General features: G+C 47.1%; 1 protein-coding gene across 2 annotated transcripts; it reads left to right on the forward strand.

Moving 5' to 3' along the window:
* Positions 1–6,828: 6,828 nt before the first annotated feature.
* Positions 6,829–7,884, forward strand: SOX3 (SRY-box transcription factor 3). 2 transcript variants are annotated; one of them, XM_036740300.1, is made up of 2 exons: positions 6,850–6,888; positions 6,946–7,884. In XM_036740300.1, exons 1-2 carry the CDS (start codon positions 6,850–6,852, stop codon positions 7,882–7,884), a joined length of 978 nt encoding a protein of 325 aa, XP_036596195.1. The 2 variants fall into 2 exon arrangements, with proteins under 2 accessions (XP_036596196.1, XP_036596195.1); XM_036740301.1 differs by having other exon boundaries at positions 6,829–7,884.
* Positions 7,885–21,066: the final 13,182 nt, after the last annotated feature.

Consider the following 21,066-nt stretch of genomic DNA (forward strand, 5'->3'; position numbering starts at 1 on the left):
AAGAAAAGAAAGAAAGAAAGAAAGAAAGAAAGAAAGAAAAGGTCCTTATTAGGGACCAGCCTTGTTTCAACAGCCTCTTTTCCCCCTCCCCCATGCCCACCCCAATGACTGAGGTTATTAGGCTGAAACGACTACGTGCCGATCAGTTTTCGAACACCTGAATGGGAAAAATAACAAGGCCAATTAAGGGCAGTAACTGGTGGCTGGGATTTAGAGGCGTGTGTGTCGAGGAAGGGCCGGGGAGGGGGGGGGGGTTACCGGGGGGGTGGCGCTGGTGTGAAGAACAATCTGCTTATTCAGAAGCGCCCTCAGGCTTATGGCTTTGGCAGCCGATTTCAGAAGGCTGCGGGGGGGGGGGGCGGGGAGGGAGAACCGGGGCGGGGGGCGAGAGGAAAAGCGATCCCAACCACCAGGCACTTGTCAGGAGGTTTCTGCCCTTGTTCATTTGGAATTCCATCCATGAACAAAACTCCAAAACAAGCTGATGGCTCGTTTGCTCGGGGTTTGGGCTTTTGGCTGTTAACGCTAATTCGAGGGGGATCTGTTTTTGTTTTTCTTCTTGCTGGGGAAGGGGGCTAAAGTGGAGCTGGACCGCTAATCTATTTCCTGTACCTCAGGACAGTTAAGAGTCGCAAAGAGAGAGCTCCAAGTCTTCGCTTCTCCGGAAGTCCGAGGACTCCTTACCTGGGAGATATGGAATGAATCTTTGGAACTAGCCTCTCGGATCCAGGGAAGCTAGGTGGGGCTGGGGGAGGGGAGTGAGGATAAACAAGCAGGGAAGGGTATTGGAGAGTAAATCCCAGTTGACCATGGAAATCGTCTACATTTGTTTTGAAAAATGAGGAATCCAATAGTATCCCGTAGGATTATATTCCACTGGAAGAGGTTTTGCACATAGGCACATAACAGGCAAACAACATTTTTAAAAAATCCTTAACTTTAAAAAGATATTTGAAACTTACAAGGCTGTCAAAGTTCATTTTCTGATCCCCGAAGGATAAATGTTTCCAATGAAAAGAGAAAAGGAAATTCTCCCATTTCACTCGAAGGGATCGGTCCTCTATACCAGAACGAAACTGCCTGGGAAACACTGCAGACGTTGCAATTGTCCGTCCTTCTGGACCGTTCTAAAATCTCGTTATTCCTATAGACGCTTTCTCTTCCCCTCCCCCGCCACCATTCTTAATATGTTTTCCTCGATCTATTGGTATGAAACAGACTGTTCAAAAAGAACCCATGAACACGTTCAAGGGGGATCAAAGCAAGAGATGGGGCGGCGGGTACGGGGAATGTCCCAGGAAAGGCTAATTACCTCGTTTGTTAAAAAGCGAAACCCCTTTGGGGTAGCTAAGACGTAGGGAGTCTCGCCACTTCGAAAAGAGACGGGATGGAGAAAACAGTTCTTCCGGCCTTTACAAGCCTTCCAACTGTCAGGCCGATTTGACCAAGGCAGAGGAGCACAGGGCCAGCCCTCCCCACCCCCATCTCCCCAAAATGGCAAGTGGAGACACTGAGAAGGAAAAAAAAACCCAACCCGGGAAGAAAAAGGATGCAGTTCTGAGTGGAAGCGAATCTGGCCAGAGGCCACAGTGTTTCCATCTTCCTTCGGAATGCAGATGGCTTGGACCGGGTTTGTACTTGCAGGCCCCCAGGGGGCAAAGAAGTATACCACCACCACCACCACCACCACCACTACTACTACTACTACTAGTACCACTACCACTACCACTACTACCACTACCACTACTATCACTACTACTACTACTACTACTACTACTAGTATCACTACCACTACCACTACTATCACTGCTACTACTACTACTACTGCTACTACCACTACTACTACTACTACTAACTACTACTACCATCACCATCATCACTACTTAACTACTAGTTCTAGTACTAATACTACTACCGACGAGACAGACAGACAGATAGATAGATAGATAGATAGATAGATAGATAGATAGATAGATAGATATAACTGTCTCTAGCAGTGGACTTGAGAGTCAGCCCGCCAAGTTTTCCAATTCTTGGGGTCGTGCGTGAGTGCGTGCTTGCGCGCTGACGCTGGGCACCTTGCAGGTTCGAACCCTCTTTCCAGCCAAACACGCCTTTCCCATACAGCCGGGCAGCTCGCGACTCCAGGGCACGACTGCTAGAGTGGCGCGACCCGGTGGCTGCCAAGCTGCAGGGGACTTCTTTCCTGGGCCCCACTTCCGACTCTGTCCCTACCCCCGGTTCGAATATAAAGACTTTCAATTCTTCCAGGCTGGGAGCAGCACCCCTACAGGTGCAGGTACCGTCGGATTCCGACGGATTTGGGGAGGGGCAGCGAAGGGGCAAGGGTGAGGTGGTGGTCAGGTGTTAAAGAGACACCCATTCGAGGATGATGTTACCGCCCGCAACCAATAAGGGGCGATATTGCAGCGCCCGCAGTCTCTGGGAGCTGCCTGGCAGCAGCCCAGGGGCGTCGGAGTTCTGCCAAGTACTCGGCCCAGCGGCAGAACCGCTATGGGGAAGGGGGTGCGGGGAGATTGACTCAGTGAGCCCCTTTCTTGAGGGAAAAATACAGAGGCTGCTAACGAGGGTTGCTAGTTGACTGTTGCTTTTACAATTCTTTAAATATTTTATTCACCTTAATAGGGATCAGGTTCAAGAAAATAGGGCCCAAGTTCTAGGCTTTGGTTGATCTAAATTCAGTCTTCATCCATGGTTTAGAAATCCGAGCTTGGAAATATTTAACAGGTTCTAGAGGCTCTTATGAGACTGAATCATATCTTGATTAAACTGTGCTCTGGTCCAAGCAGCCCTGTAAGGTGGTAGAAAGATTCCAAGCCTGGAAGGAGACCCCAGTTCTAACCTCATGTCTGCCACTAGCTCTTTGTGTGAACTTGAGCAAGGCATTTCTTTCTTGGCCTCAGTTTCCTCATTTGTAAAATAAGGTGACCTCCCTTGCGTCTCTAAAAGTTCATGACATAGTGGCAAAGAAATAAAGTTGGTCAAATGGCATTTTCCTATCTCCAACCCTACCTTCTTCAAGGGCACCAGTTGCCTTTGGAAATTAAGAATATAAGGTAAGAAAAACGTGGTTACGTGTGCTTGAGAGTTTTGTGGGTGAAACTGCTTTGTTCTTAACTACAAGGATGCAGTAATAAAACAAGGTGTGGTGAGTGTTTTCAAAAGTTAAACACTAAGCTGAGTAGGAAAGGGGAAGGGACTTTTTTTAAGGATTCTGTTTCCCTCTTTACATCATTACTGTAGAGATGCTGAATACCTGAACACCTCTAGACTCTCCTGAGTGCACAAGACCTCTGGATGATGTAGCAATGAAAGCAAAGAAGAGCATCAGGAGCTCTTCTTCACCAAGACCGAATGCAGCATCCAAGAATTCTGCTCTAATGATGATTTACTGACTGGTCGCTATACTTGGAAACAATTCTTGGCAGCTCTTCTGCCTAAAGGACAAGAGATCCCAGAAGTGCCCAGATCCTTGTTCCCTAGCTTAGTAGCCTCTTGCCAAGCCACACACCTGGACAGGTTCCTTGGGGAGCCACCAAAAAAAAAAGACATTTTCCCTTCCATTTGGCCTATAAAAGCTTCTTAGTTATCCAATGAACAACAGCTTGCAATTTTTTAAAAGGTAAACACTAAATCACTCACGATCTTGTTTTTTGACCATCCTTGCAAATACAATCAGTGTCATAGTTATGCATATATGGACTCAATATGTGCTGATTTACACATATACACACCTGCAAATGTGTTCACACAAAATGAGTGTTTGGATTTTACATTAAGCTGTAGCACTGGTCTGGGAGCCAGTGGAGCCAGGTTCTGCTCCTGCCAAGGTCACCTGCTTTATATATAACCCTAAACAAGTTCCCTCCCCTCTCTGGGCCTCAGCCTCCTCCTCCATCAAATGAGGTACCTGAACTAGACAGTTTCTAAGGTCTCTCTCATCCGCCTTTGACAGTCCAGGAGTCGGTGAATGGAATGGCATCTACCCTTGGTGGTCCATCTTTTAAAAGGCCTGATTTGTTTTCTTTCCCCTGCCTGTCAGCTGCGCGCAGGGGAGGGGGGCTGGGGGTAGTTAGAGCGCCTGGTGGCAGGTCTCTCGAGCCCAGAGAGGCTTGGGGGCAAAGCCCGGACGCAGGCGCCAGCCGCCCGCCCCGCCCTGCCAGACCCAGCTTTATAAGGAGGGGGGGGGCGGAGGGGACGGGAGGGGCTGTCCCCTCCACCCAGGATTCCCCTTCCCCCCTTCCTGGGCTGAAAGTCTGGGCGACGTCTGCTGGGGTGGGGGGAGAGAAAATATATGCCTATGTATTGTATTGCAGTACATATTTCTAGACTGAATGGAAATGGGGCAGGGGTGAAGAAAGCAAGGTCCTTCGGGCCGTTTTGCCCCCGAGTTGGGCCTTCCCAGCTGTCCACACCTTCCTTTCACTCACTCTTCCCCGAAGGTGAAGAACTGAGAACCAACCAAGCACCTCAGGCTATCAAATTCTGAGAGGAAGCTTGCGCTTTTCTCACTGGGGATTGTCGGGCTGAGGGCTGGGGCCTCTGAAGGGAATTCTGGGCAGGCAGGAGGCCCGGCGCCCTCCTGGGACTCCAGTGGGCACCCGCAGGTGGGCTGTGGGAAATGGAGAGGGTATCGAAGAATGCCTTTTGGATGAAAACCAGCTTCAAACTCCGCACCAGTTACTGCGCGCCGCCTCCATCCCTCCTACCCCCCCCCCAAAAAAAACAACACCAAAAAGTTCTTTCTTTATCTGGAGGTTTCGGGTTGCCATGCTAACGGATTTTCCGAGGGCCATGCCCAGCCCCTTCAGTGGCAACGGAGTGGAAAAAACCCGAAATGGCAAAAGAAGAGAGAAGGGAGCAGGAGAAAGAGCTGGGGGTACAAGGGGAGAGGACTAAGGGTGTGGGGATGAAAAAGGGGACGTGGCTGATTCCTCCTTACCCCACAAAAGAGACAGCTAAGAAGGAAAAAGCGACCAAAAGTCGCAGATCTGCTCCTGGCTGGCTACCAGTGTGACCTTCGTCTCTAGCCTTTCCCCCCTGCCTGAGCCTCAGTTTCCTCTCGGCAAATAAGGGGAGTGGTCACTCCTGGCCCCAAAATCTAGCATACGCTGAAAACCAAAGCAAAACTCCAGGCCCCCTTTCCCCTAGTGGAGGGCGGAGTGGGAGAAGGGAGGCCAGGAACTAAGGCAACCTCATATGCTCTTCCCATCCCTCCGGCAAAACCCTACAGCAACACCAGAATTCTGTTAGGTTCAAACGCTGCTCCCCTCCCCAGCAACGGACAGGCGAGCTCGGCCTCTCCCTCCCAACTGCCTCCACCAGCAGGTCTCAGGGCTCCCAGCCTCCTAAGGCTAGCGGCACAGTGGTAGTTTCTACCCCCTGGGGCTTTCGCGAGTTACTCCCTCTCCGTTCCCTTAGCTTCGAGGCTCCAGAACTGATGGGTGGGCCAGGGTGGGTAAAGGGCGGTGCGGGGGTAGTGGAAAGGATAGCTTTGGAGAGGAGGGAGGGGAGCATGGGTGGAGGGAGGGGGAGTGTGATGTTAATTTAATAAAATTTTAAAAGTCTTTAACATTGGGACTTGGGATTGACTGCATTCTCTCTCCAGGGTGCTCACTGTCAGCACCAGAATAGGGGAAGCTCAGATGCCGTAGGAGGCTATGGTTGTGGTCCTAATAGCAACCCCCCCCCCAGAAGTTATGGGGCACATAAACATCTGAATAAAGAAGAGGGAGTGTCCAGGGAGTCGCCGCACCGTGGTCATAGTGACACTTCACTTCCCACCCAATTTTCCTTTCTCAGAATTGCCCTGGGAGTGCCTGGACCCCGGCGCCACACCTACTCACAACTTACTAGCCCAGCTTAACACTTCTTTAACACCTAACACAAAACAAGGGAGCAGAAGGTGCACTACCTCTCCTACCCGGAATCTCGGGATGGGGCAGCTGAGCCCGTGAGCCTCGCTAAATGAAAAAAGAAGAAAATCCCAGCGTCTTCTCTTATTTTATCCCTTCCAGTTCTGATTTATTCCAGGGGAACCCTTAGGGTTAAAAGGTCCTCTAAAGTTGCTCTAGCCTTGCTCCCCACCCCCCCAAGTTACGTTTATCCTTTCGTTAAACTTTCTCCAACCCAGATGAGTGGTGTCGTCCTCTTCCTCCCCACCCTTTCCCCTCCCCCCTTCCCCCCCCCACCCCCGCCCACCCAAATAATTCTCCAGATCTAGACGCGGAATTGAATCCGACACCCAGTGACAAAGAGCACCCTCCTTCCTTCCTCACCGCCCCCCCCCCCCCCCCAGCGAAAGTTTTACAACTGGTCAATTCGTCTTCTCCGGGGCCTGCCGGGATCTGCGCGCTGATTGGCTGCTGCCTTTTCATTTATAGGCAGTCAATCAGCCTCCTCCTAGCGAGAGCAGAGCTGGAGAGAGCCGAAGGAGCGTCCGGGAAACCGGGAGCTCTGGAGGCATCCCAACTTGTGTGTGAGTGTGTGTGTGTGTGTGTGTTTGTGTTTGTGTGTACTCGTTCATAGGGAGGCGCCTGTTTCTGTTTGTGTTTGTCTACCCCCCGAGAACCCGGTGCTAACTGCAGGCTGGCGGTGAAGTGAACCCCGAGGTGCTGAGAAGTGCGCAGCGAAGAGGTAAAGCGAGGGTCACCCTGCGGTCGGTGGCGACAGCAGCTGCAACAGTAGAGGCGGCGGCCGAAAGTTGCTGCACTTTCTGGGACCTTAGACTCTTTCCCCCCCAACCCCCACTGATCATTTCTTTCTTTTCCCTTCCCGCCTTGCGAGTGTCCAAAAGGCAAACTGGCGCACCTCCTCCCAGCCCCTGCCATGTACAGCCTACTGGAGAGCGAGATGAAAAGCCCGGTAGTACAAGGGACTCCGGCGGGAGCGGGCAGCGCTGCTGCCCCCGGGGGCACAGGCAAGAGCGGAGCGAACGCGGGAGGCGGGGGAGGTGGCGCGGGCAGCGGTGGCGGCGGCGGCGGCGGCAGTAGTGACCAAGACCGAGTAAAGCGACCCATGAACGCCTTCATGGTGTGGTCCCGGGGGCAGAGACGCAAGATGGCCCTCGAGAACCCCAAGATGCACAACTCCGAGATCAGCAAGCGCCTGGGCGCCGACTGGAAGCTGCTGACAGACGCCGAGAAGCGGCCTTTCATCGACGAGGCCAAGAGGCTGCGCGCCGTGCACATGAAAGAGTACCCAGATTACAAATACCGGCCCCGTCGGAAGACCAAGACCCTACTGAAGAAGGACAAGTACTCGCTGCCCGGCAACCTGCTGCCCCCCGGGACAGCGGCCGTCAACAGCCCCGTTGGCGTGGGCCAGAGGCTGGACACGTACGCCCACATGAACGGTTGGGCGAACGGGGCGTACTCCCTGATGCCCGAGCAGCTAAGCTACACTCAGCACCCGGGCATGAACAGCCCCCAGCTGCAGCAGATGCACCGCTACGACATGGCCGGCCTGCAGTACAGCCCCATGATGCCGGCTGCCCAGACCTACATGAACGCCGCGGCCGCCGCCGCCGCCGCCTCCACCTACGGCAGCATGTCGCCCGCCGCCGCCGCCGCCTACGGCCAACAGCCCGGCGCTGCCGCCGCCGCGGCCGCCGCCATGAGCCTGGGTTCCATGGGCTCCGTGGTGAAGTCCGAGCCCAGCTCACCGCCGCCGCCAGCCATCAGCGCCCACTCGCAGAGGGCTTGTCTGGGCGACCTGAGGGATATGATCAGCATGTACCTCCCGCCGGGGGGAGACGCCACAGACGCTTCGTCCCTGCAGGGCAGCCGATTGCACAGCGTTCACCAACACTACCAAAGTGCCGGGACTGCGGTGAACGGCACCGTGCCACTGACTCATATCTGAGACACCCGACCGGTCCAAACCAAACCAGACGACGAGCCAGCAACCATCCCTTGTGCCCTGCTCTTCACCTCCTCTCCCGCTGCAGCCTTGCCTTCCCGATCAGCCTTCTCTGAAGTCGGGACTGCCTCTAGCTTTGCGTGCGTGGTTGAAACTATTTGAACTACCCACAGACTTGGAGAAATAAGGAACATAAGATTCTTTTCTAGTGCACAACTTTCCTTGACTGCCGCCCCTCTCCTCTTCCCCTTTCTATGTATGCTGGGCATTTCTGTGATGTTTGGAAAACAGAGAAGGCCTCCCCTTCCCCTTCCCCTTCCCCTTCCCCCTAGGTTATCTATCTGAGTGTAGTTCGAGTTCTCTGTGTTTAATTAAATATCTTGTATTGTCAGTTTTTGTTTTAGAGATGGAATAAGTTGGGGAAGCCGGAAAACGATTCAGACTGTTTACACTTGTTTAAATAGTTCTCGCTTCACCTAGTCTCGTTTGGGATTGCATCCCGAACACTTTAGCGTCTTTGCTCCCCCTCTCCTCGCCTTGAAAAAAAACTTATTCTTCAGGTCGCAAAGGCAAGCTTCTAATTTATAGTGAGTTGTGTGTTCTTTCCTCATCGTGCTCTTGGGTTTGTAAGCTTCTGTAAAAGTGGGGTGGGAGTTTTCGATGGATGCTGAGTTCGTGGCTTCTACAAACAAAAACATCAGAAGCAGCAGCAAATGTGTTAGGGTTTCTTGGGGGGCGGGGGGATTTGTGTGAGCTTTTTAAAAGACTTTCCCTGATCTCCGAAAGGAGAGCTCAATAAATTTTAGAACCGGCAATAACACGAGTCTTGGCAATTTTGTAATACTTCGTTTTTAAACTGGGGGGTGGAGGGAGGGACGGGCTCTGGGGTTGGGGGAAAGGGCAGAATGGGAGGGAAAACTTGCTGTTCTTCCCCGAAGGGCAGTTAGGAATGGTCAGTGATCCTAACTTGTCTGGATGTTTTTCTCAAGGGAGAAGAAAGGGTCAATCGAATATTAGTGATATCGTCACCTTTTAACTAATTCAGAGTCGGGGATTTCAGCACCTAATGGGCACAGAGTGGTCAGGTGGCAGGTTCGGGCACCAAGGGGCGGCTTTACACTTGTTGCATGGTTGGGCTCAGCAACTGAGCTGGTTTCCCGGGAGGGGTTGCTCTGAACCTCGAAGAGCGGGAAACAGCTCCTAGCTGCCCTGAGGAAGTTGGGGCGGGGAGGAATGGGGAAACCTGAGCTAGGCTAGAATATTCACGAAACTAAAAACCTGTCGAGAAATCTTAATTATGACATTTGAAAAGAAAATGGTTACAGGACCCTTGGGCAAGGGATAAAGAAAACAAAGTGACGTTTGGGGCTTCTCCCTTTCTGCGCCCTAGAGATCTCCAGCCTTTTAATGTCCTTTATTTTCCCTATCTTTTCTAAAAGAGGCTATAAGCCCCAGCTTTGAGTGTTTCCCCCAATAACTAAAGCATTCCCTGGTTTCAGAGCTCTCATCCCTCACTTCCCCGCTTCCTCCTCTCTCCCCGCCCTCTATGCAACATAGTGTAGTGGAGAGCTGGAATGGAAGAGCACATCTGACCAGATCCCCGTTCTGCCCCTTTACCTGTGTGGCTTCCGGCATGCCCCTGTACCTCAGTTTCCTCAACTGTAAGATGAGGGGCTTAGTCTAAGTGACCTTCCAGCTCTAAATGTATAATCCAATGCACCTTCTGTGATCCAACAGTTTGGGGCTTTAAAAGACACCAAACAAACTTTCCGTTTGTTTTATTTTTTTTTCTTTACCTACTCCTTAGTCTGCGGGAGGCGATTGCGTTAATCCCTTTTAATCCTGTTACTCTGCAGTCCGAAAGGAGCAAAACTCCAAGTTTCTTTTGAACCTGCCCTACTGAAATACTTCCGTGCACTCCGCTTTGGTTCGGAGTGTTCAGCTTGTTTGAGGGGAGGTGGTAGAGCCTCGGGCAGCAGATTCACTTCGGAAGACATTTCCAGCAGGCTTCTTTTTGTGTATGGGGGGGGGGCGGCACTGGGGATCTTGGAGCCTGCATTTCTACACTGCAAATCCCGAAAAATAAACCTCCCTGGCTCCCCACAAGAACTAGACTCAAACCTTAGCCTTCCTATCCCCAAGATGATTTCACTTCCCAGTTTCCTATTCAGACAGACTCACAGATAAATCCTCAAACCCGACACCCTTTACACACTGAAGAATTTTATCACTTGCTTCAGTGGCCTGAGGCAAATTTAAATCTTCAAGGATGGAGCTGGGACAGCCACCCAGCAGAAGCAGCCTTTTAGCCTCACAAACTGAGTCTTAAATGAAATTCTGGGGTCCAGGATGAGTTTTTGTATGGGGGTGGTGGTCGAGGGCTGGGTCTTGAGACTTTACCCCCTCCTCTTTGTTTCCTCCAAAGAGGTTAGCACAGTGTTTGATACACAGAAAGCCTCTGACACTCCTAGTTGGATTTCTTTCAAGTCGCCTCTGGTGTGAGGGAAAAGTTTGGGTTGGAATGAGCCCAGACAAGGAAAGATTCGTCTAGTGCCACCGCAAACAAATTTGTACAGGGTGAAATTGTGGGTACTGACGTGGTATTTAAAACAAACAAACAAAAAAGGAAGCAGAAAGTACCAGGGTGGGGGAGAAGGGGAGCTGTTCTGATTTAGTGTTCTTAAAACATATGCTGGATTACATTCTAAAAGCTGGAGCCCGCCCTTCCACTAGCTAAGGGCATTAAGTTATACTTGCCAATTACTTCCAAGGAGCACATCATAAAATAAAGCACTGAGAAATATATTGGAAGAGTTTCAGAACAAATGAGAGATACACAAACACAGGGATAAGCTCAAGAGAAGAGTTGTGGCATTCTGCTCTAAAGGAAGGGAGGAAAATAGATTTGGAGTCACAGGACTTGTGTTCAAAATGTGTCCTCTACTATTTTTACTCCCAGTATAACCTTAGGCAAGTCGCTTCCCCTCTTTGGGCCCTCAGTTTCCTCATTGGTCAAATGAGGTAACTGGATAAGATAACTGAAGTCCTTCCCACCTCTAAATCTATAATCCTATTGTTATATGCATATATATATATATATATGTATATATATATACACACACACACACACACACACATATATATATATATATATATATATATATATATATATATATATATATATATATATATCTTTTAATCCTGTAATGGTTTAGGAAGAAGAGATGTCAGATATTGTGGTGAGGTGGGTAAGGGAAGTATAAAGGATTTTGATTTCAAGTCCCACTATCTCCACCAACACTACAGAACCTTAATTATAAAGGTGTCTCAGTAAAAACAGTTAACTAGTGATATAGAGACATATAATCCCTGATGCTTCAATAGCTCCAATAGAAAGGAACTGATGTGGGAACAACTGCCAGTTCTCTGGGAATAAAAGGAAACTAACAGGAATAGAGGCAGGCAGAGGTGCCTTTCAGCTAGGACTCTTCCCAAACAGAATGGTTTCATGCCTCTCTATAAAAACAGTTCTAACCCCACCAAAAATCCAGAAAAACACCTGCTTGTTATCAGAGGAAATGAAAATACAACACAAGAGAAGCAGTGGTTAAGAAATACCAGGTTGAATGAAGTTGCCAGCCTACCTGAGAAAGCCATTAGAAGTGATGTACCCCTTAGTTTTTCTTCCAAAATGGGTGCAGGGATGTGATTAAGCCTCCCATTTCCTTTTCATAGAAACCAGGCACAAAGTATAAGCTAGGGAGAGAATACTTCACTGTGGTCTAGGACTGGGAAGTGGAGGTGGGGGGCTGAATTAGATGAGTAAGTAGCTATGTTTTAATCCAAGAGTAGATGAGATAAATAAGATTTCCTTTAGCGCCAAACTGAAGAGGACATCAGAGGAATCCCACATAGTACTGTGTACTTTATAAGGCTGGTATTGGCATTGAGTAGGAAGAAGGAGAGATCATAAACACTGGAAAGCTGAGCACCTGGCAGTGGGTAATTTACAGGAGAGTGACAGCCCAGAGGAATATGGCTTGATTATAAAAAGAATATGCCACACAGAGTACTAAGTAGATAGTAGTGAATCAATTACTTGTGGCTTTGAATATTCTTTGAAAACTGGAAGCTACCATGTTTGAGAAAATAGATATCTTGCCTTAGTTGCTTAGAGGGAACATATAATATTAACAACAAAAACTGACAATTATGCAATCCTTTCTAAAGCACTTCACCTATATTATCTCATTTGAACCCCCCTCCCCAACCTCATAAGGTAAATACTCTAAGTCTCATTACCCCATTTGCAGATGAAGAAAGTAAGGCTCAGAGAGGCCAAGTAAGTATGGGAAGTGGGACTCACATCCAAGTCTTCCCAGCTCCAAATCTTAACACTCTATCTACAATGCCATGAAGCCTTTCATGTATTAATATGGAAATGAAATCATGAGCAACAGATGCTAGGGATGGTTTCTGCTTTAGTCAAAGGCACCAACTCCTGCTGCAGTTGCAAGAGGAAGTAGAAAATGAATTTTCACTATCAAACTCAGCAGTTCCCACTACAATATGACTTTTCTTACCTATTGCACAAGAGCAGGACTTCATATAGAAGGCACAACTACTATTTTAGGGTATAGGTTTTCAGATTTTTTAAAAACATATTTTCTTTTTTTTTTTTGGTGAGGCAATTAGGTTAAGTGACTTGCCCAGGGTCACACAGCTAGTAATCTGAATGTCACATTTGTGTCTGAGGTCACATCTGAACTCAGATCCTCCTGACTCCAGAGCCCATGTTCTATCCACTGCACCATCTAGCTGCCCCAAACAAACATTTTTGATGCAGACTTTGGTTATAAGAACCTGTCTTGATAGCTCTACAGTTACCTATTAACTCAGTAGCAAGCTTGCTTATCCAACATCAGTGCACTGTGTACAGCTCCAAACTCTCTAATAGGTTCTTTGGAGAGGCAATCAAATAGTGAATAAAGAACTTGCCTCTAAGTCAAGAAAACCTGAGTTCAAGTCTTTGCTTTGACACAACCTGAAGGTGTGACTCTGGGCAAGGCATTTCTCTAAGACTAAGTTGCTGAGAAGTCACTCCACATCAGGAGAGGGAATTCTTGGGACCAGGAGCTCCCAACACTGATGAAATCTCAGGTCAAGTCAAACAAAAAACATTGCCTTTTATCACAGAAAAGAGGTGTCTTCCACGAAAAGGAGCTGGCTCCTTATTTTTCTCCCCCCACCCCCAAGGCAAGAGAGAATTTTAATAGAGAAACTCAGGTCCCAAAGGAAAGGTTAATCTTATCTTAGCAGCAGCAGTACTGGAGAGATTGTTTCAGAAGTCACAACTACAGTGTTTGAAGAAATAACAGCTGTGAGTTAAGAAAAAAAGGCTCTGGAGACCAAGTAGTTAAATTCTCAGACACCTTATCTATGCAAAGTTCAATAGAGGTTTCAATTACCTTCTCTCTCAGTCATTCAATTTTATTGGTAACTACGAAATCTGCATTTGAATGTAAGAATGCCAGGAAATCCCTGGTAAGACAAAAATAAACATCAGTCATCAATTTAGTGTTGGAAGTGGCCTTAAAAATCAGCTAGGTCCACTCCCTCTTTGAACTGAAATCCCAGAGAGGGGGGAAATGACTGACCCAAGGTCATACAATGAGGGCCACAGAAAAATGGCACCTAGGTTCAAACAGAGTTCTCACCTCTTTGCTGCTAAGACCCTCAGCTATTATTTAAATGAAATATTCATTAAAAATAAACAAGTAATATCAAGGACTAATGAAAAGTAATAACCAAACTGTAAAAAACTAACACTGATACCTAAAGTATTAAAATCCGAAAAAGGCCCTTTTATATCTGACTTTCTTTGCCGATATACTATTACATTTAATAATGAGACTGTATGAAGAAAATCCTATTTCCTCCCATACTGTTCAGTACGGGGGGAAAAATGTCTTTCTAACCAATAGCTTTATTATTTGCACCATCAGAATTTCTCAGAACTCTCAGTAATGGCATAAGCAAACACTGAGCCAGTCTGTGTGCAAGTACCCTCTGAGATGACCTCTAAGGGCCTGCTCAAGTTGAAGACTCTGAACATGACTCTAAATGCCCACTGGCTGGCTATCTCTAATGTGACAAGCTCCAAGTAGTTTGGGTTAACAAGGTTTGTAAAATTGGAATGGAAACAAGTTACACGGGCGCTTCGGTAGCAACACCAAGGGAAGGGTCAGCGCTGTTAACACCTCCAGTGGTGAGGAGATAGCCGCCTTTCAGGCTGTCCACAGTCTCTGTTTACATTCTGCAGGTTAGCTGGAGGCAGGGACCCGCAGGCAGGACCATCTGCCTCTCATTGTTCCAGCATTTTTTCTCCTAGCAATTTCTATTGCGACTGTTGCATATATCATGCAAAGGGGTTCGCATGTTCGGGTCAGTCTGGGATGAGAAACAATACAGGGCTCTAGTGAAGTCACCTTTAATTGTTAGGGGTGGAAAAACAGCTGCAAGTCTGCTAAGCCCTGATCCTAAGCGAGCTGGAAAAGGTTCAAAAGGTGGATGGGGGTGGGGGGTGGAAGGGCTGAGAAGACCCCCTAACTTAGAGAGCCCGGAGAAAAATCTCCCTGGCAGCAGAGCAGTTATTTTATGTTTGTAGGATGATGGATAAGTGTTTCAGGGAGTCCCCGTGACGAGGCATTCAGACTAATGAATTACATCTTGTTTAAAGATGAGGGGGAAAAGCAGTTAACAAGGTCCCAATGAACTTGGGGATGGGACACTCCGATTTCCTTTCCAGCGTGCATAAAAATCGAAGGAGCTACCGAGCGTGGTGTGTGTTTAGCTAGTGGCACGGTGGGGGGGTGGGAGGTGGGGAGCTGTTTTATGCAGGCATTTCCAAAGCAGGAAGGTACACCCTTTACCTACCCGAGAGGAGCCAAGGGCCACTGGTTATCTTAGAGCTGGATGGGACCTTAGGGGTCATCTAGTCCAGTGCCACCCCCCCCAGCCTCATTTTACAGAGAAGGAAACTGAGGCCCAGACCAGGAGAAGTGGCTTGCCCAAGGTCACACATCTAGGCTATGGCAAGTCTCCAGCCTCTCAGCCGAGTTTCTGGCCCTAAGCAGCAACCCTGGGGGCATGGATGTGAATTGCCTCACAAAGGGTCAAGACAAGGGAAAGGAGAGAAATGTATAAACTGAAGGAAGTCCTCTTTTTCTTGCTGCTCTCCTGCTGAATAGCTCCTTAACATACCAAAAGAGCTCTCAGTTAGAGAGATAACAGGAACCTGCAGCAGGTGCCGCCTGAGTAGCTACAGCAACCATAGCAATTCCTGTGACAGTCTGGACAAGAAATCGGCCTCGGCGAGGAATCTGTTGGGAGGTGCTGAGAAGGAACATATTGCAGAGGTAGAACTGGAGGGGGGGCAGCAACAGGGTGACGACTGTAGCTAGCTAAGGTTAATGAACTTTCAACCGAGTGCCAAGTGAAAGAAGCAGGCACCAAATATGTGTGTGCCGCCTCAGCTCCCCTACTATACCCTGCTAGGCTGCACTGGGAGGGAGAGATCCTGACCAGTGATTCCATCAGCCTGAGGAATTCCCTCTACCTGGGCAGAACGGTTACTTCTTGGCTACTGACACTTAGAGTTGCATGGGAGCACTGAGTTTAAGTGACTTGTCCAGGGTCACACAGCCAGTACTTGTAGCAGAGTCAGAACTTGAACCCAGGTAGTCCTGACTCTAAGACCACCCACCTACCTCTCACTACAGAATCACAACTAGGGTGCCCCTGAACATGACCTTTGGGTATCATTACTGACAACCAAAAAAGATTTAGGAGACGATTTTATGGGGACAAAAAACTGGAAAGCTTAGTAACTCTTTGGAATACTCAGTAAGTCAATTATCTGCCCCAGAAATACCCAGAGCCAAGGGACCCTCCCTTATCCTCCAGCTCAACTTAGAGGATCTCTTTGGTCTAGTGTAACAGTTACGGTAACGATAAATTGCTAACCTTTATCGAGCATGGGATTTAGGCACATTATCTCTTTGGTATCAAAACAGCCTGGTGATTTAGGTGCTATTCTCTTGTAGATGTTGAAATCAAGGCACATTACAGGACTACTAGGTCACTTCAAACTTTTCACATCCATTTAAATACATTTGGTTGCAGAGGAAGAGTGGGAGAAGAAACTGGCCATCAGGAAGTGCTGAGAATATTCCAAGTAAGGTGTAGGCCAGGGAAGGAGAAGGCTTTGTCACCCCGAAGCAAAACAACGAGCCTGTGTCTGTTCCCCCAATGATTACTTGGGGAAGGGAACTCATACCACAGTCCAGCAGAGGAATGAAGAGCTTTCCCTTTTCCCAGCCACCGGCAGAGGAGCTGAGTCTGTTTCCTGGGTGGTGAGATCCCCTCTGGTCAGTATAACTGTGGTTGCTTCCACTCACAAATCTCTCTCATGTCTCTTAGTCAAATGGTTTGCTTACTGCCTGCCTTTGATTTATTTCTTTATTCTTCAAGTCTGACGGTATACAATTCAACCAGCCTTATTGGGTGTTCAACACCTAATACCCCACAGAAACTAACTGTGTTAAGCTCTGGAGACAGCAAGATGCAAAACTAAACAAAAACAAATAACTCGCCCCCCCCACCCCCACAAAGCAAAAGAGTCCGAGCCCTCACAGAGCTTAGGTTCTATTAGGCAGATATGACCTGCAAACAGTTAGATAGAATACAGAGTAGGGCAACTGCAGGGGGATACACACATGAGAGATCTAGACAAAGTCCTCTAGGAAAATCTGGGGAGAAAGAATACATAAATTTTGGGGGAAGCAGAAACCAGGGAAGACTTTACAGAAGAAGCAGCACCCACAATGAGCTTTAAAGCAAGAGAATTCAGGAAGTTCTAGAGAAAGGAGTACATTTAAGACAAAGTGAACGCCTTCATGAATAAACAGAGATAGGAGACAGAGGGTTGGCTTCAAGCCACAGAGAAATACATAGTGCGGTCTGTTGGGAACTCAAAGTTCAAAAAAGGAGACTAATGTGTAATAAGATAAGTTGAAGCCACATGTGGAGGGTCTTACATATTACCAGTGGATTTGTGAGCTGCCACGGTGAGACTTGTGCATCAGGAAGATTATATTGGCAGCTGTGTAGAGGATGGATGAAGAGAAGAAAGCTCAGAGCCCAGAGATCAATCAGGAGGCTATTACAATATCTCAAGGAAGAGGTAACAAAAGCCTTAACAAGGGTAGTGGCTGTGAGGGGAGAAAAGGGGGCAGATGTTGAGAAATATTGTAAAGGTAGAATCCACTAGACTTGGCAAGGGATTGGCTCAGAAAAAGGTAAGAAGCTAAGATATTCTAGAGGCAAGGAGACGGTGGAGATGGTGGTACCATCCACAGAAATAAGGGAACTGGGAGCACTTTGATATCAAGAGCGGAAATGTGGAGTTTAAGGCACATGTGGGACAAACAGAAGAGTCCAGCGGTCATTTGAAGACATGGGGCTAATGTTCAGTGGGCTGGTTATAGATTTAGGATTCATATTCACTGAGGAGAAAATGAAACCTACAGAAGCAGATGACATTGCTAATGGGGAAGGGACAGAAAAAGAGGAAAAGCTGGTCCTGGGCAGAGGTGGTTAGCTACAGATTTGGGAGTCATTTGCATAGAGGAGCAAATGAAACCTAGAGGAGTAGATATCACTAAAGGAGAAAGGGAAGAAAAAAAGTGAGTTCAGGGCAGAGACTTAGAGGACACAGACATGGGTGAAGAGAAAGACTACTTATGAACACTTAAACCAGCTATCACTCATACGCGGAGGGCTGATTGGATCAATCTAGAACAACCAAGACAGAATGCTAATGTAGGTAAAGTTGGAGTTGTTGTTTGTCCTTCATTTTCAAAGAGAACCAATGCCATCACTGGCCATGCCTTGACTTGCAAATGAATTGGCTTTAAGTGAGGCAGAATTGCATTCACTCTCCTTTCCTCAGACATCTAAGTCCAGTGGCAGGACAAAAGTCAAGAAAACTGGCAAATGCCCAGGATGCAGTGGATGACTTTGGCATCTTCGATGCCTGACCAAGTTCTAAGTGCTTCACAGTGCCTGTTTCAGCCACCTTCATGGGTGTTGGAACAAAGTGTTCTCATCTGCCCATTCTACTGGGGAAAGTCTTCACATGCTTGGGGTAAATATCCTTCTAACTCCCCAACAAGTTTGAGGCTTGTTGGTTAGCCTCAACCTAATTTAGACCATCTGAGGGCTTTACTGGAGTGTGGTCGAAGTGCATGCTTCTTGGAGCCACAGGTAAAAGTTGGATGAAGGTAGATGCCAAAGGTGAATGAGTAGCCCTGAAACAAGGTTCGACAAGCTGTCACACCGGATGTGCTAATCCTCCCTGAACACTCCACACACCCCATGTAGGTAAAGTACCTACAGCAGTATATCTTAACAAGTGTCCTGGCCAAGTGTGGTATTGCAAGTTTATGAACCAGCTACCGGGAGAAGCTGAAGCTAGTGAATCATTTGAGCTCAGGAGCTCTGGGCTGCAGAAGGGCTAAGTCAATTGAGTGACTGCACTATGTCTAACTCGAATATGGTAAGACTGGGAAGAGGTGGCTATTAGGCTGCCTAAGTAGGGACTAATGAGCCAAGGTTGGAACCAGAGTTCCCATTCAATCAGTACTGGGATCTGCCACTGTGTGCCTGTTGTACTTCTAGTCTGAATGAGAGGGCCCAGTCTCCAAAAAAACAGTATCTTACTTGGTAAGTACCTCTTTACCATCTAAGGCCCAGGTCTCCAAAACTGTCAGAATGCCCATTCATAGGAATGTAGGCTCTGCAATCATATAGTTATTTATACTCCATATAACATCTGATTTCAAGGCCCTGGATCCTTGGCTCTGCTGAAGATTTGCATCTGGCAGAGGTGAGTTTGGGAGACAATACTGGCATGAGGGGAATCTGAACAGCCCATTTTGACATGTTCCCATCATAGTGAAGTTCCACTTACAGAAATCTTCCAAGTAACCATTTAGGATGAAAAATCAAGGTTGATTATAATCACGATGAAAATAGCTACTTATAGTCCATACTTTCCCCCCATTTGGAGTCATCCCAGATGCCTAGAAAGCCCCTGTGAAAAAAATGTCCTAAGTGTAGCTTTGCTTTGAAATTTTAATTTCTCTTCATAAGGGCTAATATCATCAAAAAATCTTAAGAGTAACAAAATCTTATAAAAATGAGTGTTGAAAACTATCTTTACATGTAATTGGAAAAAATGATCTATTATTTTTTAAAAATCCTAGAGTGAGAGAAACCTAAGAGGTCATCTAGTCAAAGGATCATAGATCTAGATCTGGAGGAGATTTCAGAGACCATTTGATCCAATCCCTTCATTGTACAGGTGAAGAAACTGAGAGCCAGGGAGTTTAAGTGCCTTGCTCAAGGTTATGGAGGCAGTAAGAATCAGAGACAGGATTGGAAGCCAGGCTCTCTGACTCCTGAACCATTCGTTCTTCCCACCATACCTGTACTTGTATATACACGGTAGCTGTATATAAGGATCCTTTTATATAATATATTCTGTAAGTGATCATTAAACTTTTGCTGAAGTTTCAGTGACATCTACCTCCATAGACAGTGAATTCACTCCACTATCATATAGCTCCAGTTTTTAGGAGGTTTTTTCTATACATCAAACTTCAAATCTATAGCTCTGAAACTTGCACAACCACTGCCCCTAATTCTGCCCTCTGGGTCCAAGCAGAACAAGTAGAATCTCTCTTCTACCCAACTTAAAGACATCTATCTATCTATCTTGGTCCTCTTCTTAAGTCTTCTCTTTTCCAAACAAAATATGCTCAGGTCTTTCAATCAGTTCTCATACGGAACAACCTAGAGGTCCTTCGTCATTCTTGTTACCCTCCCATGAATACCCTCCAGCTTAGAAATGTGCCTCCTAAACTGTGGCATCAAGAAATGTCACTCATAATAACGCTCAATGGTGAAAGAGGCTTATTCGGTAGTTTTTTCAGTTATGTCCAACACTTCGTGACCCCATTTGGGCTTTTCTTGGCAAAGATACTGGAGGGGTTTCCCATTTCCTTCTCCGGGTCATTTTACAGATGAGGAAACAGAGGCAAACAGGGTTGAGTGACTTGTCCAAGGTCACATAGCTAGTAAATGTCTGAGGCCAAATTTGAACTCACGTTTTCCTAACTCCAGGCCTGGCATTCTATCCACTGTGCCACCTAGCTGCCCTAAAGAACTGGCTACTCAGATACTCTGATTGGCTACAATGATCCAAGATGATTCCAGAGGACTCATGAAGAAAAATGTTCCCCACATCCAGAAAGAGAACTGATGAACTCAGAGTGCAGACTGAAGCAGACTTTTAAAATTTTATTTTTTATTTTTATTTTTCTTGCTTTTTTGCAACATGGCTAATATGGATATATGCACGCATGACTTTGCATGTATAATTGATATCATATTGCTTGCCTTCTCCATGGGTAAGGAAGGGAAGGAGGGAGAGAACTGGGAACTTAGAATTTTAAGAAATGAATGTTAAAATAAACAAATAAAGTATAATTTTTTAAAGAAACAGCACATACGTGATCTGGGTAGGGCAAAGTAGAAAGGTACTGTCATCACCCTAATCCTAGTCCAAGTCTGAATCAAACATTTAATCAAATAACAAGAATTTAAGTTGCTGTTGTTCAGTCATGGACACCTCTTCTTGACCCCATGGACCACAGCAGACCAGGCCCTTCTATACACCACTATCTCTGTCCAAGTTCATGTTTGTTGTTTCCATGGTATTATCTATCCTTCTCATCCTCTGGGACATCCTCTTTTCCTTTTTTGCCTTCAGTCTTTGCTGACATCAGGATCTTTTCCAATGAGCCCTGTCTTCTCATTATGTAGCCAAAGTATTTAAGCTGCAGCTTCAACATCTGACCTTCTAGTGAATAACTTGAATTAATTTCTTTAAGTATTGACTGATATGATCTCCTTGCTGTTGGAGGGACTCTCAAAAGTCTTCTCCAGCACGACAATTCAAAATTGTGTGGTGCTCAACTTTCCTTATAATCCAACTCTCACAGCCATACACTGCTACTGGAAAAACCATAGCTATAAATACATGGACCTTTGTTGGGACAA

This window comes from Trichosurus vulpecula, chromosome X (assembly GCF_011100635.1).
Source record: "Trichosurus vulpecula isolate mTriVul1 chromosome X, mTriVul1.pri, whole genome shotgun sequence".
NCBI classification, from domain to species: domain Eukaryota; kingdom Metazoa; phylum Chordata; class Mammalia; order Diprotodontia; family Phalangeridae; genus Trichosurus; species Trichosurus vulpecula.